General features: G+C 38.1%; 1 protein-coding gene across 1 annotated transcript in view; it reads left to right on the top strand.

The window, feature by feature from the left end:
- The window catches only part of LOC126187872 (signal recognition particle subunit SRP72), a 49,802-nt gene extending 28,064 nt beyond the window's left edge, over positions 1–21,738 (top strand). Inside the window, exons 8-12 of the mRNA XM_049929202.1 lie at positions 5,594–5,755; positions 6,161–6,319; positions 6,793–6,950; positions 19,470–19,679; positions 21,476–21,738. Of these exons, the coding sequence (XP_049785159.1) occupies positions 5,594–5,755; positions 6,161–6,319; positions 6,793–6,950; positions 19,470–19,679; positions 21,476–21,614 (828 nt within the window). The 3' untranslated portion in view covers positions 21,615–21,738. The remainder of the gene's footprint in view (positions 1–5,593; positions 5,756–6,160; positions 6,320–6,792; positions 6,951–19,469; positions 19,680–21,475) is intronic.
- Positions 21,739–25,879: the final 4,141 nt, after the last annotated feature.

The following is a 25,879-nucleotide window of genomic DNA, read 5'->3' as shown; positions in this document are numbered from 1 at the left end:
CTCTCCAATTCTCTGCATCAGCACTTGTTAGTGTCCATGTTTCACATCTGTGTATTATAACTGGACTGATCATGGTGTGATTCTGTTCTTGGATAAGTGTTCTCTGCTCTTATCCCCTACCTTTGACAGTATGACATCTGAAGGAACTACAGGTTACCACTTGCCTTGTGAAAAGGCAGAAAATGACAAATTGTTATAGTTAAACAGAAAAGGTTACAATGTATGTTATTTACTGCTAGTAATAAACTACAGGCCAAAAATTAACAATACAGGTTACCCACACATGTGAGATATGGGGGGGGGGGGGGCACATTAAAAAGAAGACGGCATTGTGAGATTTGATCCAGAAGTTGCCAGTTTAGATTGTCACGGTTGAACAGATTTATCTCCAGACTATGGCCAAAAGTGGTAACTACTGGCAAGGTCACCCGAATTGGAATGGTTCCGACTGAGGAGACAGTGTGCCCCAAACCATAGGGTAGGGGGGGACTCTATAGGCTAGGTCATTGACCCCTTTAGTGGAGCTAACCCTGAAATGAAAGCCCAATCCTCCAGGTTAGGGCTTGAATGCAGGGTTAATACCTCTGCCTTGTAAAAATCTATTATTGCGAATAACTTAACAAGGAATGCTGGACTTCCCCTATGAAGACAAACTGTGCTAGGAAACAGGAATATGGATTTATCAGTGCTTAAATTTGGAACGTGGAACATGTGTACACTGTTGCAAACAGAAGTGGTGAATAGTGTTTTAGAAGAGGTGCTAAGATATGGAATGGGAGTTGTTGCACTGCAGGAAATCAGGTGGAAGTGAAGTGGAGAGGTTTATAAGCAGAAATTCTCTCTGTACCATTCAGGAAAAGACAAAAGACAAGGGGAGTTTGGAGTTGGGTTTATAGTCTCCAAGGATATGCATATGTCTGTTATTGCTTTCACCCCACATAGTGAAAGAATATGTACTCTGCGAATGAAAGGCAATGTGACCTTTGTGAATGTATATGCACCTACAGAAGACTCAGATGAAGATACTGTGGACACCTTCTATGATCAACTAAGGGAGGTTTCTAATGCAATACCAAGATATAATTCCAGAACAGTTCTTGGTGACCATAGTGCAAAACTGGGGAAGGAAGAGGCATTTAGAAGTGTGTTTAGTAAGGAAAGTCTGCATGATGAAACTAATAATAATAGTATGGGGGTTGCCCAGTTTCCTTCTGCAAACAATTTGAAGGCAGTAAGTACCTGTTTTCCAAGGGAAAATCTCTACGAATGGACATGGAAAATACCAGGAACAAATGAACAAACCGAGTAAACCATATATTGATATCAAAGAGGTGGGCATCCGATATGGAGAATGTGCACACTTCCAGAGGAGCTAATTCTGATTCTGAACATTACCTAGTAGAAGCCAAAATGAGACAAACTTTCCATGGCTGCAAAAGGAAGTATTACCAGAGTAAAGGAATGGAATATAAAACAACTGAAAGATAGTGCTACTGTTCCGGAGTACTAGAACAGATTGAAACAGGAGTTACAAACAAAAGATGGTGGAGATGATATAGACAGAGAATGGAACTCGAGTAAAGAGGCCATTAGGACAACAGCACATGAAATACTGGGAGAAAGACGACGACTTAGGAATGAAGACTGGTATGATGTTGCATCTAGACAGACAGTGGAACGTAAAAAGGAAGCAAGGTTGAAATGCTTGCAGCAGAATACTAGATAAAGTCAGGCATTATATAATGAAAAGAGAATAGAGGCGGCAAAGGTATGTAGGAGGAAGAAAAGGGAAGCCATGAAGAGAAAGATAAAGGAGATGGAGGAAGAGCTGTACCAAAGGAATGAAAGCAAGATAGACCAGAAATAACAGCTTGTAAGGACAAAGGGGGGAAATTCAATAACAGATAAACAAGATGTTCTGGATGGATGGAAAGAATACTTCAAGGAAATTTTGGAGGGCAATCCTATAAGGAATGAGCAGCCACTCTATTATACCACAGATCTAGAAATAAAGGAACTGACATTAGAGGAAGTCTAAAAAAATTACAAAGCATCAGGAAGTAACTGCAGAAATGGTAAAAAATGGGAGGAACTGATCTTCTTAAGCAGATCCACAAACTTATTAAGCTGATATGGGATCAGGAAAGAATCCCAGAAGAATGGGCCTTAGTGTAATTCAACCAATACACAAGAAAGGAGATAAGACCTGCTGTTCAAATTACTGAGAAATTTCCCTGCTGAATGTAACCTATAAGATCTTCTCTAGTATTATCTATAACAGGTTAGCACCATGTGCAGAAGGGATTCTGGGTGTGTATCAGTGTAGGGATTTTGGCCTAATAAGCAGACCAGATATTTGTGTTGAAGCAAATGCATGAAAGGCATATGAGTATAACATTGAGCTTCATAACCTCTATGTATACCATCAAAGTATGTCTCACTTATTCAAGCAACATTGGCTGGTTCCAATGGATGCAGTGTGAGTGGATGGAGAACTGAGCAAGTGGTTTAGCCTTAGTAAAGGAGTCAGACAAGGGGACACAATCTCTACAATGCATTTCAAGCTGACTCTTGACACAACCATGTGGAAGCTTCAGATCTCTTGTTACATAGGCACAAAGTTGACTCAGATATGTGCATATGCTGATGACGTAGCAGTTATTAGTAGGAGGGTATCAATAGAGGACAATATGCAAGCTGAAAGAAGCTACAGAACCTAGAGGCCTTTCTATAAATGAAACAAAGACTAAGTACATGAATTTCACCAGGAATGAAAATAATTACTTGCATGGATTTTCAGCAGAGAGTTTCAATTTTGAACATGTGCAGAACCTTGACTGTTTGGGCTCTAATATTAACAGCACGAATTCCATGTCAACTGAAATAAAACTATGTGTCCTAAGTGGTAACAGATGCTTCCACATGATTAAGAAATTGTTGGCCTCTAGGTAATTAAATAGGCAACTGAAGCTGCACCTATATGAGGTCATGATCAGTCCAGTTGTAACCTACGGATGTGAAAGATGGATGCTAATGAGTGTTGATGAGCAGCAGCTCAGGAAATTTTTGAATGGAGAGTGCTGTGCAAGATCTGTGGGGCAGTTCAGGATAATAATGGTTTCTGGAGATCTAGGATGAATGCTGAGCTGGACTGCCTCATACCAGGAGCTGACATCGTAAGACTTACAAAAGTAGAATAATAACCTGGCTTAGACACTTCCTCAGGATGGATACTGGAAGAACAACTAAAACTGTTTTTGTATGGAGGCTAACCTGAAGAAGACAGGGGGAAGGCCATTAAATGGTAGACATTTCACGAGTGTACTGTGACTATCAGGAATCCGGTAAAACATCAAATCGCCGACATTGCTGCGGCCAGAACAAGATGCTGATAGATCGGGACCAATGACAACTGACAAAATTGTTCAATGTGACAGAAGTACAACCCTTCCACAAACTGCTGCTTGGGTGCTGGGCCGTCAACAAGTGTCAGGGTGCGAACCATTCAATGAAATATCATAGTTTTGGGCATTTGGAGCATTGATGACTGCATGACACAAAACTTTACATCTCAGCTGGGCCTGTCAACACCAAAACTGGACTGTTGATGACTGGAAACATGTTGCCTGGTGAGATGAGTCTTGTTTCAAATTGTATTGAGCAGATGTATGGGTATGGAGACAACTTCATGAATCTATGGACCCTGCATGTCAGCAGAGGGCTGTTCAAGCTGGTGGAACCTCTGTAATGGTGTGAAGCATGTGCAGTTGGAGTTATATGGGACCCCTGATACGTCAACATATGACTCTTGACAGATGACACATATGTAAGCCAGCATCCTGTCTGATGACGTGATTCCATTCATGTCCATTGTGCCTTCCGATGGACTTGAGCAATTCTGGCAGGTCAATGCCTAGACGTCCAGAATTGCTACAGAGTGGCTCCAGGAACACTCTTCAGAGTTTAAACACTTCCGCTGGTCACCAAACTCCCCAGACATGAGCATATCTGAGATCCCTTGCAATGTGATTTTCAGAAGAGATCTCCACCTCCTCATACTCTATGGATTTATGGACAGCCCTGCAGGAATCATGGTGTCATTTCCCTCCAGTACTGTTTCAGACATTAGTTGAATGTATGCCACGTTGTGTTGTGGATTTCTGCAGGCTCGCAGGGGTCCTACACGATATTAGGTAGATACATCAGTTTCTTTGGCTCTTCATTGTATAATGCCTTTTAAACCATTATGTCCACATTGGATGTGCTGACTGACCTCATGTGTGATTTGTGCTGAAAGGTTACTTTTTCATTGCTTATGTGTGAATGCAACATGGATGTCAGGATGTCATAACATGGGTTTCCTAGTAAATTAAAAAGAAAGATCTGGTTCATTCACATAGCATATTCAGGTTTTTTTATTAATGCTAGTGAAAATTAGTACTCTGGGGACTTTTTCACAGCATTGTGATTCACCTAACCATTTGCCATAGCAGGATGAATCCTCATTTTGAAACATTTTCCACTGTCACTATCAGATTTTATTCATATTGGACTCCAATAATACCAGGTGGAAATATTTTTCCATGAGAATTTGTCACATGTTTTATGCTTTTGCATACTAACCCAGAATGGTATGGAATGCTGAGAGGTTACAGTAACAGTGCAGTTTGGCGTGACAGTGGGAGAACAAAGTGCTTCTAACCTGTGATTTGTAAACTATACTGTAAATTGAAAGATTGTTTGGTATCTACAGGTACACCGTGTAAATGATGACAGTCACAAAATTCCCTTCCATTCTCAAAAATTCCGAATCTTATAGAATCTTCACCCTGTCCCTGTCATTATTTTTATTGGTCAGCAAAAAAATAGGAAAGAAAAAAGTTTCCCACAGCAGAGTTAGGAGCAGTCACTTTCTCTTATTTTGAGAAAAGTTTCTTACACAACTTTATTTACTGACATTGTTGCTGCATGTTTCCAAGTACAGTCTTGTACCTGATGGCTCTCTACACACTATTCAAAGATTCACTAGCTTGAAGAGCATGCTCTTCCACATTTTTCAATTGAGGTAATTCACACATGAAGAACCTACTGTGGCATATCATTTCTGGAGGGCATTCTGGATATTTGTAAATTTCATTATAGAGTTAAAATGATTTTTTGTTTCTGCCACAGCAGTGTAAACATGGAGGGGAGTGGGAGGCTTCTGTGTGAATACAGTGTGTGTCTGAGAATATGAAAAAAGAATCGGTCATCATACATGACAATCTTGAAGACTGTGATATCTTTCTTTATTGGAAATGATATGAATCATATTGTGTATTCAATCATAATTGCACACTGAGTAGTCTCTAATAAGTAATGTTGCAAACTCAAAATTTGCTTGTACATAGCCCTGACCATGTAAGTGTACCTCCTCCTTTTGCACTTACACTACAAAGCAAAACTTGTCACACATAATAAAAATTAGTGCAGAGAGATGGTATTCCAAATTAGAAATATGGGGAAAATCTCTTTTAGGCAATGAAGTAACGGTCTTGTTACTTAGATACATTGCTACATCATCATTAAACTATACATTGAATATTGCTTTCAGGGTGATCGCAAAGAAGCTTGCAAAATTCTTCAGACACTTGGTGATGCAACATTTAAACCTGGAATTGTAAGTGCTCTGGTTACCTTGTACCTTGCTGACAACAATCGTGAAGGAGCATCAGTTGTATTGAAAGATGCTGTGGACTGGTATAGAAAGAATAAGGTAAAACTAGATGTCAACATCACATAATTTTAGATTATTTTATTGAATTTATAAATGTGAAATGTGTCCCTGTTTTTCCAAATAAATTTATTTCCTTATCTTCTACCGTCCCCTCATTAACAGGAGAGCATGCAGTTTTATCATTAGTGAAGTATAAAACTATTCTATGTGTGCTATAGATTTGTAGCATTGTGTTGGTGTTTTCCTGATCAGTGTATGTGATAAATGTTAAAATTTATTTTCTCTTCTTAAAGTAATCTGTTGCAAAATGACAGGAATTATGACTGGGTCATTGTTAAACCTGTTCGACTTGAGTGCAAAATATGTGAAACAATCTTAAGCCATTCTTGCAAATTTTGACACTGATATTTCTTTTGAACTGATAACTGGGTAAAAAATGCACAGGTCAGCACAGGAGACTTGAGTACCCTTTGGAGACAAGCTGCAGAGTTTCACTTGCGAGGAGGAGAGCCAAATGTTGCTGCCAAGAGCTTGGAGGAGTTGCTGAGGCTGAATCCAGGAGACAAAAAGACACTTGCTCAGCTAGTTGTTGCATATGCTCAGGTAAAATACTTTGTGTTTTTTTTTGGGGGGGGGGGCTTTAAGAAAGTAAAACTTTTCTGTTTTTGAACATAAATTTTGGAATGTCTGTTACAATTAAACTAGTCACGCCTTTCTTGATGCCTTAGGAAGTAAAATAATTTCTGATTAGTGTTACTCATTGTATCTGTCAGCCATTTCACATTTTGCCACATCTGAGATTAATAGGTGAAGGGCCTTGAGTAATAAATAGATTCCAGTTTTACATAATTCCCAAAAACCACTCTTAATTGATAACAAGATGTCATAAAACTGATATTTGACGTAGGGCTGTCCCTTTACTGCCTGGTGTTAAAATGTGGTACTACAATGACATTATATGATCATCCTTCTTCAGATTTTTACAGCTGATTTGAGTTCAGTGGCAGTATAGTCAGGCATTTTGTTGTCAGTAGTTGTGTGAATGTCTTTGTCATTGAAATGATACATGATTTCAGTTTGATCCAGCAAAGGCTCAGGCACTGAGCAAGGAATTACCACCTCTGGACTTCACTAATAGAGCAGATGTAGATGCCCTGGAAACCTCCAATTGGATGATGGGCAGCAAAGTGATAAAGAAAGCAGCAGCAAAGGTGGAGCCCTCACCAAAACCAGAGTAAGGAAGACCCTTGATATGATATGAGAGAAAATGTATTTGTTCATTGTGCGCATGTAATTTGTGAGTTCCACATTTTTTAAAAATGTGTGTACTGTATTTAGACAACTGACATTGATACTACCACAGCTTCCTTTGTGGATGGATCACCTGGTCATATATTGTTATTTGTACATGTGTAGATTTAAATATTAATCAGCACTGATGCATTTCAGCTTTTAAGAAAATTGCATTGGTACAGTGACCTAGGTTTTGACACGTACTAGGGGTTTCGTCAGAATGAAATGTTGTTGAATCCTGTAAAATAATACATGGGAAATAAAGTATGACAAAAAACACATTAACCCGTATGACAACTTTCATGATGCACAAAGGTTACTTACGTAAAATTACATTGCTAAAAAGCAATAGTCAGAATTTGGAGCAGCTATGCTCAAGTGAAAAGTAAGATAAAACATTCTAGCCTTTGCCATGTGTGCGGCCCAGCGGGGAACATAATCGGACTGATCAGCCCAGTGGCTTACATTGCTGCCACAAAAACAGTATGTTGTGCCGCCTATCTGGCACGGACAGTAACATGTGCCCATTTGAAACATTATGACAGAAATAACTGAAGAAAATAACAGTTAATCTTAAAAACAAAGTATAAAAGGAGCTTAAAGCCTTTTTGAAAATACACAGTAGTCAAGCAGATTAAATATAACAGAGCGGTCTGTTAGGCTTTGCAGAAATTACTATTACATAAAGGACAGAATTACAGAAAAAAATGTTACAAACTGCTGTACAATCCAGAAAATATTTGCATTAAGGTAACATCAGCAGCATATATCTGAGATTAGAAGAAAATAATGTTTTGAAACCAGAAGCAGGGTAAATGTGGTAAATAATAGTGTAATAAAAGTTTTGTGAGCAGTGGATTGAAAAAAAATTTTGTTACATAGTTGTAACTGTTCATTGAGGATGAGGCCATCATTCTTGGAATATGTCTGAAAATCTCCAGCTCCTTGAGTACGTCAAGCCTATGACCTTTCCTTTCTCTATATAAAATGGAAATTTCTTCAGTGTGTTTCAGTTTGTGTCCGGAAATTAGCAGATAAACAAGCAAAAGTGGAATTGTGTACGTTAGTTTCTCTTTTTTCAACAAATCTTGTTTGTACCTGACACTAAAAGACCTTCCAATTTGTCCTGTGTAATAAATGGGACACACATCACAAGTGATTTTATGCATCCTAAATTATATATCGGAGCTGCTGTGGACTTGAGATTGTGAATGAGATTTTGTTGGAAGTTATTGTTTGTAGAAAAGGCAACATTGAATCCACATTTTTTAATCAGAAGATGACAAATTTTATACAAAATATGGCCTAAAAATGGAGTCAAGAAAACATTTTTGTACTTGTTACTGTCAGGAATAGCACTGCTGCCCAAAGTGGTCACCTAAGTGTCGGTTTAACTTTGAAGATCTTGTCAACTAACATGGGATCATAGCCATTATTAACTGCAGTAGTTTTTATTGTGTTCATCTCATCAATAAGCTTGTCAGGTGACAGAGGTACAGAGGCTACACGATGAATGGCTGAATGGAAAAAAGGTTTATGGGAATGAGGATGCACTGAACTAGCAGACACAATTTGATCTGTATTAGTGGCTTTCTGAAAAATACCTAAAGTAAGTCTGTCATTGTCAGTAGCAATACTGAGGGCGAAGTAATTAAGCGGTCAGTCATTATTTTCTAAGTCACAAGTGAAGGTTTGTTTTTATATTTTTAATGAAGACTGTAAAAATTTCAAATAAATGCTGAATTCCTTCCTGAGAACCATTGTATACGATCAAAACGTCATCTACATACCGAGCATAATACAAAATACCAAGATGAGCAACTGAAAAATATTGAAGAATTTCTCTTCCAGCAAATTAACGAAAATATCAGCCAAGATGCCTGCCAGTGGGTTATCCATTGCCAGGCCGACAGGCTGGTGGTAGAATTTGCCAGCTGAGCACACATGGAAAAGGCTAGAATGTTTTATTTTACTTTTGACTTGAGCATAGCTGCTCCAGATTCTGACTATTGCATTTAAATCATGTAATGTACAGTGGGGGCCATTAATGAATGGATTTATTAATATAACAATTTGATTTTTGTTTTTCACTTGATGTTCGTCAGTGCCTTCTGCCTGGTGGCTAGTTGCAGCGTCTGTCACATTGCCCAGAACTAGATAGAACCACTCTGAAACTGACGTGTTGAACCATCAGCAGCTAAATTCACATGTTGCTGACGCAGTAACGCTATCTGTGCGTCTTACGATCTGGCCGACCAATAGGGATGCTTGGAGAGGGTCAAGTGGGGGTGGAACCGCAGCCAGCTGCTGGGAGCAAACACGGTGTCTTCTGCTGGCAGCTTCTGACCCGACCAGATGTTCTCTTCTCCTGCTCTCTTGGGTGGCTGCCCATTCAGTCTCGGTGGCTTCTCCTTCATTTTTTATGGCAGTAAACATTCATACAGTAAAAACTATGTTTGATTTTTCACCTCAACGGGTGCCTACTGTTTCCCCCTCCTGGCCAATCCTGATGCATTAACAGCAGTTTTACATAAGTAACCTTTGGGCATCATGAAACTTGCATCTTGGTTAATGTGTTTCTTGCCATAATTGATTGTCTATGTACTGTTTTATAGGATTCAGCATTTCATTCTGATGAAGACACCCCTGTAGGTGTCGAAACCTAGGTAACTGTACCTACCGTTTATGCGCAACCAGTTAACTGTTTAATCCTATGTTGAAACTAGTATACAGCTGCTGAGTAATAGCAATGTTCAAAACTGTAAGCTTTCAAAAGAAGCATTATTGGATTGTGGTATCCCACCTATATAAGATGGAAAAAGTATTAAGTCATATAGCCTCAGGAGGGAATAAGACAAACTCTAATCTTTGTGAGCTCTTTTCAGGTCTCCTCTTATTTAGTTTCACCATTCGTATTGAATGTAGCAGGATTTTACCCAGACCTTTCCTTCTTCCCTTCATCGTCCCATACTGTTCATTCTCATTGCGTTTGTTGTTTTCTTCCATCTTTGTCTGTTTGCCAGTCCATCTTCTCCCCTCTTCTCTGCTGGTATCTTTTTGGCTTACCTCTTTTTGGTATTGTATACATCCCTTGCATCTTGTATCCTTGTCTAAAAATACGTCCCAAATTTTCTGTTACGTCATTGTACTGCTGCTTTAACTCTCACATTACACCAAGTTTTTTCTTACATCTTTATATGTTGCTTGCTCTTTTACAAACTGATACTGTAGTTTCAACAGGTGTTGTCTTAAACTTTTGCCATTCCTCTTCCCCTGATCTGGGCTCACCTTATGGTATCTTGTCTTTTTGATGCTTTTGTCTTGTTTCTTGCTTTGTTTCCACACTTTTACTTTCTCTCCTGTTTTAGTGTTCTTATTCCTCCATGGTTCTCAGACGTGCCAGTAGCAGCTGGTTGTCATTTTGTCATTATGTAAGGAATGTTAGGGTGTTAAATTTTACCTCAGTGGCATGCCCTTCCAGTTCCCTGTAAAAGATTATATAATCCACAACAGCCTTCATGCTATCATCTCATTTCTTTTACGAAGAATTTCCAATCGTTAATGTATGAAGAATTTCCTATAGTCAGCCTGTTTTTCCACTCTAATAACCTCCTTCCTTTCTGCTACCCCAACCTTCTTTTTCCAATACCTCATATCCATTTCTTTCCGTGTTCACATGAGCATTCAGGTAACCTGTAATGATTGTATTTTGGCAATTTAGCTGTATTGGCATTTTCCTCGATCATCTTCTTTCCTGCTTGGCAGTCTGCAACATCTCAAAACTCAACATCTTTATCTATACTTTAACTTTCATCATCCTGTCATATTTATGTCACTTCAGCTTTAAGTACAGTTCCCAGAACCACCCCCATTCGTTTGTTTTTTTCCTTATTTTGACTGCAGTATACTGGAAACCTCTCCTAAACTCTGTTCTTATTTGCTGAACATTGCCTCTCCTGATCCTAATATGCCGAGTTTCCTACTTTCCATCAAATGTACAATTTCTTATTTTCCTGTCAAATCTGTAGGTTCAGTGTTCAAATTCTGAGTCAGTTTCCACATTCAAGTCTGCTTCCTCCATAATCATTCTTTCTGGGACTTTTTTGTTTTCTTCTGCTGGTTTGTTAGGCCTAACCAGAGCTCCCCATACAACATTTTGTTCAGGAACCTGTGTGGCATTCACAGGTTATGGTAGCAGTCACAGGGTATATGCATTTCCCACTGTACTTCACCCTCAGAATCATTCTGTATCTGTATCCACATCTACATTCACAAAAGCACTAAAAGTTCACAACAGTGTATTTCTGTAGTACCACTTATTACAGTTTCTTCCCATTCTATTTGGGTATGAGTGCTGGAGGAATGATTATTTTAATGCATTTGTGCACACTGTAATTAGTCTTACTGTATCTTTGTGCTCACTATGGGAGCAATACCTTTAGTGCTGTGGTATGTTCCTAGGTTTCTCATGTAATTTTTGGTTCTTGAAGCTTCAGAAATCTTGTCAGTTCAGGTTTTTCAGCATTTCCGTGATGCCATCCCATGGGTCTAAGAAATCTGTAACCATTTTTGCTGCCCTTTATTGATATATTCAACATAGTTCAGCAATATTGTGGGATTCGTACAAGAGATTTTTAAGCAATCTCCTTTGTAGAGTCACTGTGTTTTCCCATTATCCTACCAGTGAATTGAAGTCTGCCACCTGCTTTACCTACAAAGTGTTACACCCAGGCACTTGTATGAGTTGACTGATTACAATTGTGCATTATTGCTATTGTGGTTGTAGGGTATTATGTTTCTGTGGTTTGTTAGATGTACAGTTCCACATTTCTCAACAATTAAAACACATTGCTAATATTCACTTCACTTTGTGAAGTGCACAATTTCAAATTGCTGAACATTTAAAATAAGTTGCCAGTCTCTGCACCTCTGTTAAATATTATAAAGATCTGACTGAATATTTGTGCAGATTTTTCATGTTCAAAAAATCTGACTTCACTGTTGTCTGCCAGATTAAGAAATTATGAACAGAAAGAGCCCCAGTATGCCTCTCTGGGGGCACTCCTGAATTTACTTTTGTATCTCTGAGTGACTCAACATCCAAAATAGCATGCTGTCTTTTGATTGAATTCTGCTACAGTAGTCATTGAAGGCTTGCTCTTTTGACAGCCAAGTGTTTTTCATAGGCTTATGCGTTGTTTTGCATCTGTTGTGCAGTAGTCCCTGTTTCTTTACAGAGCCTTTATACCATGGAGGGTCACTTCTATTATGAACTGTTACACTGAGGTACAGTTTCTCTATGTGCTACTGTTCAGAGCTAAATGTTTGAAGTTCCTCCTTGAGCTATGATAGTAGTACCTCTTTATCTAGTGTACTGAACATATAAATCTTTCATCTTGTTTTAATTACTTCTTCTACTTTGGTAATATTTGTTGCTACAGATGTCTTATGGTCACACTTGGCTTCAGCGTGGACATCCTCAAACAAGTCAGATCTGTTTGTTGCCTTTAGAATTAATATGCTACATGATCAAAAGTATCTAGACACTTTTATGTACTGCAAAACTGACCTTTAGATGACACAAGAGGCGGACCAACCGTATAAAATAAGGTGGGATGTGTTGTTTTGTCACTAAAGTAGTAACAGGATGGGTCACTCAGGACAGTTCAGTGACTGTTAGTTGGCATAAAGCATGATGCCACTGGGCAGTGGAAGAAGAAATGAGTGATTTGGAGTGAGGAATCACACTGTGGCAATCTCATGGAAGGGTGTGGGTTTGCAGATACCTGGAGAAAGTTACCTGTCATCATATGTAATGCCAGCACTGAAGATTGGGGGAGGTGTTACAGCATGAGGGTGTTTCTCAGTGTCGGTGTGTGGCCCTCTTATTTCACTTGCAAAAATGCTAAATATGTAGGGGTATATGCACACTTTGCAGCATTGTGTATGCTTACAGTAGAGGAACAGTTCGGAGATGATAATAGTTTGTATCGGCATCATAATGTACCCTGCCATAAAACAGCACCCGCGAGGCAATGGCTTGTGGACAACAACATTTCTGAATTGCAGTGGCCTATCTGGAGTTCCTCACCTGAACACAATGGAACACCATTGGGATGAATAAGAAAATTAACTTGGCTCCATATCCCAGGCCCCACCTTCTTCGGTGTCTGTTCTTGAGGAAGAATGGGCTGTGATTCCTCCACAAACAATGGCATCTCATTGAAAGTGATTGAGTAACTTCAAGCGATCATAAAGGTGAATGATGAATAGATAGTGTACGTTTTTGTCATGAGTGGGCTTGATACTATTTGGTGTAATCATGCAGTGCAGGCTCTCACAGCCAGTACTTATGTACTGGTATATTTTTTGTATGGGCATTAGACTGTGGGCTAAGGCATATTTCTGTGCTTAATGTTTTTTCTTCTGCTGCAGGAACCGTCCTCAGATGTTACTAACATGTAGATAGTTAATGTCTTTATGTAGTCTGAGGGTGTCTGCCGCAATAAGAGACAAAACGTCAGGCATAAAAATGTGGCTTAGACCTTGGCCTGATGTCCATAAAACCAATGTGACAAAAGTTGGGATTATTTTTTGGGGTAATTCATCAAGCCAAGCTAAAGTTTTCCAGGCACAAAAACGTGCAGTAAGAATTATATGTGGTATGAACTCAAGAACATCCTGCAGAAGCCTGTTTAGGGAACTAGGGATACTAACTACAGCTTCCCAATATATTTATTCCTTATTGAAATTTGTCATTAAAAATATATCACTTTTTCAAACCAACAGCTCAATTCATGGAATCAATACTAGAAATAAGAATAATCTTCACAAGGATTTAAAGTCACTTAGTCTTGTACAAAAGGGTGTGCATTATTCAGGAACACACATTTTCAATAACTTGCCAGCAGCCATAAAAAGCTTAACAACCAATGAAATTCAGTTTAAGAGAAGCCTAAAGGATTTATTGGTGGCCAACTCCTTCTACTCCATTGATGAATTTCTCAGTAAAACCAACTGATTTGTATATAAATACAACATAACTTCTCCACAATTTCAGTGCAGTAATGTGTTCACTGAAAATTTGTGTGTGTGTGTGTGTGTGTGTGTGTGTGTGTGTGTGTGTGTGTGTAAGTATAATCTAACTTCTGCACCATTTCAGTGCAGTAATGTGTTTATTGTAAATAAGTATTACAGTAGTTGTATTACATGTTTATTACCTTATAAATAAATAAAAACTTTTTTATTTTAAATTCAGTGCATTAGTATTTGTAAAATGACTTAGTGTTCATTAAAAAATGACGATCATTCCACTTGGGACCTGTGGAATGGTACATTAGCTTATTTGTTTTAGTTGTAAATATTTGTCATGTATTGTTGTTTTTCTGACATGTTCCATATCCTGGAGGACCTCCTCACTACGGATCAATTGGAATGAAAGTAAATCTAATCTAATCTAATATCTGTTCTTTGTAATTAACAATGTAAGAAAAGACAGATTGCTACTTACCATAAAGAAGACACGTCAAGTTGCAGACAGGCACAATTAAGACATTGTGCCTGTCATGTCATGTTGCAGACAGGCACGATGTCTTAATTGTGCCTGTCTGCAACTTGACATGTCTTCTTTTATGGTAAGTAGCAATCTGTCTTTTCCTACACGTTTGATATTCCTACCCCCAAGTTTCCATTGTTTGATTTTGTTCTATGTAATTTTCAGAGAAAGCATTTAATATTGTTTTACATGGTATCTTGTCACGTTCCCTGCTAACAAAACTAGTTTCATCAATTGAGTGTTAGATGATTAAAGTCTCCTTCAGAGATGAAAGTATAATTGGGAATCACAGATAATACTGAACCCAGTTTTTTGTTTTTTTCTCTCTAAAGTTTTTGGTTACATCTGGGGGTTGGTCTGGTGATTGGCAGAAAGATTCAGTTAAAAGTTTTTGCCCATCCTTGATGCTGTGTATTGCCCAAACAGTCTGCCATGTGGCTTCAGTTCAGATGTCAATGGATTTGAATTTCTCTTCTGCAACAAATCCAACACATCCATTTCCCATTAGCCTATTCTTTTGATATATATTTTGCTTTACTGCAAAAATCTCACCGTTGTCAATTTTCGATTTTGGCCAAGTTTTTTTACGTAGTAGTACGTGAGCTGCTCTGGTCTTTAGGAGTGCTTCAAAGTTGACTACTTCAGCTGTAGGTCACTGGCATTTTAATAGCCTCACGTGGCATTTCTTTGGATCCTACAGAAATAGTTTGGTATCTCCTACAGCTATCATTGTCTGGAGTGGGTGAAGAGTGTAGAAATAAAAAAAATCCCTAATGTGAGGTCAGCTACCTGGATAGAAGCCTCTGATGTGTAACATATCCCGATATAATTTAGGGGGGCCTGCAGTTCTCAGTCGTGTGGTACAAAAGTCACCACCTAACTTGTCACAGAAACTTTGAAGTCTATTCCAACCCTTCCACTTGGCTCAGAATCAGGAGCCTATGGTCAGTGCTGGAGACAATGCTGCAAATGTGAGCTTGTTTGAAATTATATGAGCAAGGCTGGTATTCCAAGCTTATCTGCTAGTTGCTGGAATGCTCTTCTCCCAATGTCGTGGAGGTAGGGTTGGACTTGTAGGAGACAGTTTCAGTTTAAAACTGAAATACACAACAAAAGTTTTCTGAAAGCTTAATGCTGTGTAGGGGTCATAAGTGTGTGTGTGTGTGGGGGGGGGGGGGGGGGGGGGGTTGGCTGGTTATTATTCATATTTAAAGTCTAACTACAATACACACTGATGAGTATAAACTAATGGGGCTCTTCAGAGTGAAGAAAGAATAAAACTATTTGAAAAAGAATGTGCAGTCTACTTGCTAGGAACAACTGGAGCAGGGTCAAATAATACACTTAAAAATCATGGTTGCATCTGTAGATATTAGTCTTTGGCAAGTTTGTTGTGGAATCTATGGAAATTAGGAAGAATAAAAAGGAAATACCTAAAACTATTGAAGGGAAGGAGAAATTGTTACAAACATGAAATATATAGTTTCTCTGCCTAATATTTGATGAAGTATGTTGTGGTTTTTGAAGAGCAGGATTATGTTGCCATACTGGAATGTTTGCTCCCAGGGTTTATTTACTTTATCTGACTGCAAATTTTGTGTGTATCCTCTAGGAATTTCTTTAACTTCTCTTTTGGGAACTGTGACCAGTTTTATCTTGTAGCACTCAGTTAGTCTTTCTATTTTCTTCACTCACATTCCCCTCCTTCCCAGTCTCCCTCATCACAGTACTGATGAAGTTCACAGAGTGGTTAAAAACACTGGACCCATATTTGGAATGAGGGGGGTCCAATTCCTTGTTACTGCTGTCCTTTTTTATGTATCTACAGCTTGCTTATTCAATTTAAACAAATGCCTATTATTTGTATTGTTTTGCAGCCTCTGCTGCTCCCTTTCCATTCCTAATTTAGCTAATGCTCCGTTTCTAATGACTACAGTGCCAGTGAGAAGTTAAATTCTTAACCTTTATTCCCTTCTTCTAATATTACCATGTTGTCTCCACGTTCTACTTCATTAGTGTTGTCTGTATCAAAAATTCTCAGGACTGTGTTACAGTCAAATTTCCCATAGCAATCTTTCACAGCAAAATAAAATATTTGTTATTTTAAATATGTCAAAGGCTTCTATTTTGTAAGATACATTCCTTAATGTGCTCCCACATAACCTTCGATACTTCCATGTTCATCTTTTCTTTTACCAACTATACAGTTTCCAAATACATCACATATGATCTAATTATTCTTTCAGTCCACACATTGTGTTTTGCTGATTTCATTGTAAAGCCAAACATTGAGGAATAATGAGTGCCAAAAGAAAGAAATCGGCAGATTTAAGACTAATAAAAAGTTACTGGTTATTATTAGTTTTCTTGGATATTGATCAAAAGCTTTAAAGCTGTAACTGGTAATTAATTTGACAGGTCCTTTGTGCAGTGTCAAATTTTACTATTATAAATCTTGATTACAAAATAGTTAGTGTGTGTGTGTGTGTGTGTGTGTGTGTGTGTGTGTGTGTGTGTGTCTCCAGGAAGTCGCCACTAATGGCTACTAGTTTAGTAGAGGAATTATTATGTGAGAGATGCATGCAGCATATTCTCCTGGTTGGAGGTCCAATGTTAAACTATCGCCTTCACTACTATCTCTAATTTTGGCCGGAAAAGATGATGTGCCATTTTAAAATATACTGATCCAAGTTGGTGTTTCATCAGTTGGCAAAAATGATTTTCTCTAGTTCCTCTTAAAGTATGCCCATGTTAAAACAACTCCTTTTGTAATGCTACCTTTCTTTCAATTTCTTCTTGGCTGATGAAAGCAGATTTAATTACATGAATGCTCTCACTGCAGAAGCAAAATAGATTGGACCTCCAGTGAGGACAACATGCTGAATGCTTTTTTGAAAAACTTATGGACTGGAAATGTCTGTTAGACTACTGCCGAGGAGAAGAATGCTTTAATAAGATTTATTCACCCAGAAGTCTCAGCAAGTTCATTTTATTGCCCATCAAGGAGTGACAAGTGTTGGATTCCGTAACAGCGTGTTATTGCAGTTATTATAGCACCGTCAGTGGCATTGTCTGACTGCAGTATAGTTTTCGTCATGAGATTATATAGAAAATCAATAAAGCTGTAAAAAAATCCATGCTGCTTGAGGGGAATATAATCTTAGGGTCCTAAAAAGATAGCTCTTCTAGTTTTAAAGGAACGTATAATCAGACTTGGAATCCTGTATCTGGCTTGGGAACCTGTGGTGAAGAAACCCACCAGTGGCTGCTGTTGCACAACTATTGGGTGTGGCCCCTGTGATGATGGGGATGTTGGTTTTCTCAGTTTAAAAGAAACCAGTAGTGGTTAAGCCACCACTTACACAATTTTTCATCAGATCACATAAACCGCAAACTATGCGAAAACAAAATACTCTTAAACTATCACGTCGGTAGCACTGCACATTAAAACGACTAGCACAAAATTCTCTATAGCAAAAATCCTTAAAAAAAAAAGCACACTTCTCTGAACTTCCCTACAACTGATGCAGTGTGAAGTGGTGTAAAACTTTAAAGCAGTTTATATGTTGTATGTCACAGCCGTTGTACACCAATTTTACTGCCTTGATGCCCAGTGCCTTGTTAATGCACCGTAAAATTTTGAAGTTTATAACCATTTTGATTCTGTAGTTACCATAGCAGAGAAACAGAGTGAAATTTTGTGATGAGCCATGATAAAATACACCCCTTTTTTTCAGTATCTCACATCCTAGTAATAAGGACTTTTGATACCACTTTCCCCAGAGAGTGGTAAACAATTGTGGAACATGATAAAAGATGCCAGATTTGAGTACCAGTGGAATAGGGCACCTCCACCTTGTCATTTTTTTAGGGCCTTTATGCTTGCATTGCAAAACCAAATCTAGTTTTTTAGGTGATTTAGAACATGATCATACCAATGAAAAGCTTTTAAGAGTTTGCAGAAGATCCTTCCTTTTTTTCTTTTTTTCCTTGACATTATTCATATGAAAATTGCTCAAGAAGTCTTGAGAGAACAAAAAGTTGTACAAGAGAACAAAAAGTTGTACAAGACTGTTTAATATTATTGCTTTACAGAAAATATTGCCAGAGATTTGTCTCAAAGTTGCCAAAAACTCAGGGTGCAATTTTGATAGTTGCACTATAGTGTCAAACAAATGACTATATCTCTGGAAGTATTATATTGGCAGAAGTAAAACTTTATCCATCTTTATTGGGAGCATGTGTGAATGTTCACACACAATTTCAGAAAAACCTGTGGTCCTGCAGGAACTTGGCATGGAACTTGGCATGGAATGACACCATTGACTTTTTCATGTAAAATGTACAACTATCTTTCTATCGCACACATGCTTTGTACTCTCTCTCTTCTCACATGTTTATTGCAATATCTAATTCATATCCCTTCAACTGCAATTTATCCAATAAGGTTTTGTGATTTTTTTTTTTCCATTGTTCTCTTCTGTGATGAGGCAGTATATTTAAATTCAGTAATGCATTTGTTAACTAGCAAGAATGTGGGAATAGACATTATGAACTACTATCAAAATTGGGGCAAATTTCTATTAATGGTATATGATCCAAATAAAAGTTTTATATGGGTATTGTATTCCAGTTTATCTGTTGGAGTGAAAGACACACAGCATAACTATTTGAAAGGCCATATAACCAAAACAACTGGAGATATAGTTGACACTTGGATGACCTTATTGTACATGTACAGCATGTACCAACCAAAAACAAAATTTGATATCAATATTACCTGCATGCCATGCCAAAAATATTCCCTTTGTATTGTAATTGCTTGGATCTTCTTGCATTATATGTAAACTTAAATATCAGTTGCTACATCAAAATGGGATTTCAAATGAAGGATCCATCTTTTAGCACACCTCGTGATGAGCTTTTGCAGAAGAAAAAATCCAAACGGAAACGTAAGCCCAAGCTTCCGAAGAACTATAACCCTGATGTCCCTCCTGATCCAGAACGCTGGTTGCCACGGCATGAGAGGACTGGTTACAGGAAAAAGAAGGATCGTCGAAACAAGGATATTGGAAAAGGTACTCAGGGAGCAGCAACAGGAGCAAGCGACATGTAGTAAGTATCTCCAACTCATCTCCTGTCTTATGCTTAGTAATTTGGAAGATTTCATCCTGAAGACAGCTTTTCTTGTATGCAGTGGGGAACTTACTTTTTGGAAAAGTAAATGTGTGTGTGTGTGTGTGTGTGTGTGTGTGTGTGTGTGTGTGTGTGTCCTGAAGACAGCTTTTCTTGTATGCAGTGGGGAACTTACTTTTTGGAAAATTAAATGTGTGTGTGTGTGTGTGTGTGTGTGTGTGTGTGTGTGTGTGTGTATATATATCTCTGGCTTTCTCAATTTTGATAAGTGTAGCCACAAAATGTAATGTATGGTTGTCAAGTTCCGAAAATAATTACAATCAGAAAAGAGTTCTATTTCAGAACATTGTTGCATAATTCAAATAGTCAAAAAACCAATTTAAAGGAATTAATGTTTCATACAGTCTTTGCTGTTAATAGTTGCTGCACATATTGTACTAACATTTTAGAAAAGCATTATGACATTTCACACTTGGAAATGTGTATGGAAATTACATTTTGCAAAAACAGACATAATGTCTTATGGAATAACAGCAATCAGTGATTTTATAATGTTACTTAAAATCCGTCTTGATTGCAAATTTTTTTTTATTCATATGACCGGTTTCGGTTCATTCAGAACCATCTGCAGATCTGATATTTCAGTTACAGGAGTAATCCATCCAAATCCAGCAACTTTCACATGCTACGTCACATATGACATAAATATCAGATCTGAAGATGGTTCTGAATGAACCGAAACCGGTCATATGAATAAAAAAAAATTTGCAGTCAAGACGGATTTTAAGTAACATAGTTAAATTACAGTTTTAAGTGCTCCAGCGATAATAAATTTCGTTGTTGCTTCTCATATTATCACATTAATCTTCTCCCTTTCTCAGTATTACAGTTGCATAAACAAACAAGATTCAGTTGCACTGAATGTAACTAAAACATAAGAAACATGCTGGACAGGACTCACACTTTGTAGAATAGTGACCCTAAGAGGATGGGAAATCACTAAAACTCACAGTTGTGAGGTAAAATTATTGTTTAATATGAAGACAGAAAATAAAAGGAATATGAAGCGGCATAAGAACTACATTTTGATACTTTCTAAACAATTTAAGATTAAAGAGCATATGGGAGAAGATGGAGCATGGCTCCATGTGAAATGATTAGTGGCTGAGCAGGACAGCCAGAGGTACATTGAGAACAGTTTTGAATATTTCTGAGCCAGTATCTGATTCCCTTTTTAGTATTACAGTGTATTCTCAGATGTAATGTCTGAGATATTTTGTTTATCTCTCCTGCTTGGATTTCTTTTTGAAATGTTGAAAAAAAAAAAGGTTTTCATATGAAAACTTGTCCTATGAAGAGTGAAAGTGTTTTGTTAAGGTCAGTGATATGAGGAAAGACAACCACTCACCATATAGAAAAAGTATTCCGCATCATACAGACATTAAACCCATGTTGTGTACTATAGGTAAGTTCAGCTCTTGTATTCTTCATTAGGGCATGCTTATTGGAGTTTTCTCAGCACCTCTCCTACACTGTGAATGTTCTTCCTTGATACTGTAATTCATATTCCATGCAGGCTTTTTCAGAGTTCTGGAAGTTATATAATTTTTTGTAGTTTTGTCAATGGTAAACATAGGCCAGAAGTAGTAATATTATTTCATTACATCTAAATACAATGTACTTTGTTAATAGTTCACATATATCCTCATGAAAGCACAGTTTTTGGTAATGCTGAATGTATCATTAAAATTACTGACAATAAAACTTTGTTTTAGTGACATCACAAAGATGCCAAGTCAGCAAGTCAAAGCATCTCCCAACCCTCATGGAAGTCCTGCACCAGAAAGTGCTGGTCCAAGGCAGCAGCAGAGGAAGGTGCAACAAAAGAAGAAGAAAAAGGGTGGAAAATGGTGATGAGATTTACAAGATGACAATGGCAATTATAGTTCATGTATTAAATTACAGTGTAAATGCTCTGTGCTCATGTCAGATTGTATACAGTTTCAAATAAACATACTTTTTGGTTGAAAAGCAGAAATGGAACTTCAGGACTTAACCTTTTCTTCTTTTTTTTTTTACATGGATTTTGTTACATGTCAGAAAGTCCCTATTGTTTAAAATCTTATAAGTTTCATGTCAGTAAGCTTAGATAGCTAAGAAAACATGGGTAGCAATTTTCCACCATCTTTACTGTACTACACTCATCTCTACACAGAAAATTACCAAGACATTATGTGGTTACTCCAAATTACTATACGTAATAGTTATAGACTGTACTAAATTAACTTCATCTAACTGCAATGTTAAGTGAGAACAGTAACATAATAAAATCTTTAAATAACAAAATATGATTATTTGAGATTACTTTAATACAGTCAGAACATTTGAATTACTGTTGGTGTGACAATCTGTAGAAATATTGATGCACTTTGTTACTAAACAATTAGTACATTTTGTAAGAGATGCTTTCAGGATGTTGGCAGTCTTCCAATTACACATCTGTGCATTTCAGCACTATCATTGTGGACTTCATATCTGCTGGGAAGATTAGAAAGAAATGACTAATCTTCTGTGTACTGATGATACATGAAAGACAGGGATATGTCATGTTGAAACTAGAGGAGACAAAGGTGTGAGTAAAGAATTATTGAAAGTATGGTTGCAGGGATTTGTTGCAGTATGTTTTAAATAATGGATAAAAGGATACCGGCAAGATTACATATTATTTGCATGTGTGAAATTTATGTGTGAAAACTTAAAATCCTATGGATGTTTGTGAACAACAGGATATCCTTGATGAACAGGGTGAATAATCCCAAAAAATGAATGGAGTTAAGTTTTTGACAACCACCTTGATACACAGTCACAGAAAACATTCTGACAGTTATATTGAACTTGTGGTCATGGAATGACCTTTAGGATGTGGGGGTGGGGGATGGGGGTGAGAAGGGGTGGGGTGACATAGGGAAGATAAGCAGGGTGGTAGAGTAAGTCTGTATACAGTGGACATAATGTTTTAAAGTTACTTACAACTGCTCCTATTGGGCTTGGTTATTATTGTGAAGTACAGTTGTCAAGATGGTGCAGAGTGAGGTGAAGGTTTTAGAGAGGAAGATTTGCAGAAAACTGGTGTACAAACTAACTGATCAAGCATATTCTTGGGAGCCAATTTACTGAAGCTTGTGACTGTATGGACTTGTCACTTGGTGGTGTCAACTGTGACGTACATCATGTCTTACACAGTTGGTGCTGGCTTCTGTACCTGGTTTCCATTGTCTGTGTGAAGTGCTCCCTCTCTGGCAGTTAGAGCTGTTGTGGCTCTGGACAGGCCTTTCTTCACTCTCTTTGTGCCACTGGCAGGGAGGTTTTGCACTTTGGCACAGAAGCAATCTCTGAACTCTAGCAGCTGTTGTAATTGCTGCTGCCAATAGATGGCATAACTAATATACTGTCTACTCAGTGATCAGTTGCCAGCTGACTGCAGGTCTCTCTTCTTCACTGCTAGGGTTTCTGGCTGGAGGGGGGCAGGGGCAGATGGGGCATGTTGCTCTGGTTAAGTGGTACTGCCTGGCATCTGGTGGGCACCAGCAGACTCTTAACACGTCTTCTTCTAGGCATTGTTTTCTGTGTGATATGAAGGTCTTGCAGCATTGCAGCCAAGTTGACTGTCACAGTTAGCTCGTCTGCAGATTACACCCCCCACTCCCACTAGCCTGTTTGCCAAAACATTTGAGACAGGCAGGATTGCACCCACCATACCCACTTCCTGATATGCTAGAACACTTGACATCAGAAGCACTGCTGGTCTCATTTGAGGCCTATTTTCATCAAGATTCCCATTATATTGGAGATAGAGAATAGCCCTTCAAAGTCTGGCACCACTTTTTGCTGGTTGACAGGTGGCTCCGGTGGATGAATGCTCATCTACAGGATGAACATTGGTGGCCGCTTCTGTTTTGTAAGCTGGTACTGATGGACAGTGCTCCACCAGTAGTCCAACATACAGAAGAAAGCCACCTACATAACACCTATACGTTCCATCACTATTCATGGTCCTCAGATGTGTGATACTGGATTGCTTGTCTTACTGCCTTGCAATCTGCAGCTGTAGTCAGACCAATCTGCAGAACACGGCCATTGCAGATTTCCTTGCTGGTGAAGCCAGACTTAGTGAGCCTCATAAAGTTTTCTCTTATCTTGGTCCCTGAGGTGTTGCCTGTGTATTGGATGGATGCAGGTGTCAGTGGAGTCATCTCGCCAAGCACCGGCATGTTCAACTGACTGAATTACCTTGATTTCACTGGTTCTGAAGTTTAACTCTGCACCAATGCATGCCAAGTTCCATGCTTAGTTGTAAAGATCATCTTTGTCAATTTTCATATACCGAATCTGTATGTTCCAAATTTTTTTTCGAAATAGCTAAGAGTCAGATGGTGAAAGTGAATGTTTTTGAGATCTGCATCACTTGCAAAATGGTTTTAACATTCTGAAATGCCACTAACTGCAGGAGCCTAGATACTTCAGGCGAAATGGGTGTCTCCAACCTAATACTCATAGGTTTTATTCTGGATAGGTTAATGTTTCTTTGTGTTGTTACTCACCAATGGTGGCTTCTTGCTCTACAGAAGCAATAAGTCTGTCCTGGGAAATTAAAAGCAGTTGGGGCATTATACTTTTAACATCAACTTCTTAGTACTGGAGATATTTGCAGGTGGTCAGGACATTCTAGCTGTCACCCATGCCAAAATTAATGCAGAATGTTTCAACTAAAACTTGCACTGCTCATATCTGCTTCTCTGGAGGACTAAGAGTTGAGTTGGAGTAATACCAGTGTATAAGGCAGAGCAAGCAAGAGAACACAGACAAGTGTACGATACACCAAAGCTACATTGCCCACAAAACCACCATACTGATACAACCGAATGCATTGATCATATATCAGCAGTTGCTGATTAAGTGTGAGAGATACAGCTGCCAAAGCAGGTGTGGAATCAACCTCCATGAAGATTCTAAAATGTGGATAGTATCTCCTTAGAAGGGGAGCCAAAAGGATTTAAAAAACTATATTGGTATTACTCGTTTAGCATTGTGCAAATGTATTAGAAAAGTCAGGATAGAAAAAACTGGAGAACAGTGGAAAATTGAATTGAATTGAATTTTATTTGATCCTGCAAGATTACATTGTGTACAGTAATTGCACGTGTAATATAGGACATGTCAAAGTATTAACATTATCACTTATTTTTCTACACCTTTAGCTTACATTTTTACATCACTGATAATGAGTAACAATATATACAAATTTAATGGCATAAGTATTCTGCAACACTGTAAAACTCTTTTTCAATGAGATAGTCTAAGTTTCTTTGGAAAGTCATTGTGAAGTACACTATCTTGCAGGTTTTTGGGCAGACTTCTTAGTAGTCTGATACCAGAGTACTGGGGTCCTTTTTCTAGCATTGCCAGTCGGTGGGGTATGTTCCGTACTTCATTCTTCTTTCTTGTATTGTGGGTGTGTACACTAGCATTTGTAATCCAGTCCTCACTACCTTTTGTGATGTACATTATTGTTTTGTATATATACGACGACAAAAACGTTAAGATACCTAAATCCTTGAAACAGTTTCTGCATGTTTCAGAGGTCTTTCTTCTTAAAATGGTCCTAATTGCTTTTTTTTTTTTGTAATGTGAACACTCGTTTTGTCTCTTGTTTGTTTGAGTTTCCCCACACAGTCACTCCATACTGTAAGTATGGTTCGAAAAGTCCATGATACACTGTACACAGAAGGTTCTTGTCTGAATACTGTGATAGCTGCATCATTAAGAATATGACAGAGCTCAGTTTCTTACAGACATTATTAATGTTTTTTTTCCATTTCAGTTCATTATCTACAAGAATACCTAAGAATCTAGCAGATTCTACTTCTTCCAGCCTTGTTCCATCAACCTCTAAATCCATGTCTACAGCCTTTTCCTTGTTTTTAAACACTGCATACATACTTTTTTTAGATTTATAACCAGTTCATTTTCCAACAGCCATTGAGCTGGGACTTTTGCAGATATGTATGCTCTTCTCTCAAGCTGTTCCATATTTTGGTCACTATTTAGTATTGTCATGTCATCAGCATACAATACAGGGTGATTCAAAAAGAATACCATAACTTTAGGAATTTAAAACT

The sequence above is a fragment of the Schistocerca cancellata genome, chromosome 5, assembly GCF_023864275.1.
Source record: "Schistocerca cancellata isolate TAMUIC-IGC-003103 chromosome 5, iqSchCanc2.1, whole genome shotgun sequence".
In the NCBI taxonomy this organism is placed as follows: domain Eukaryota; kingdom Metazoa; phylum Arthropoda; class Insecta; order Orthoptera; family Acrididae; genus Schistocerca; species Schistocerca cancellata.
Note: the sequence above shows the minus strand (reverse complement) of the source record. Positions and strands in the feature narration are given on the sequence as shown.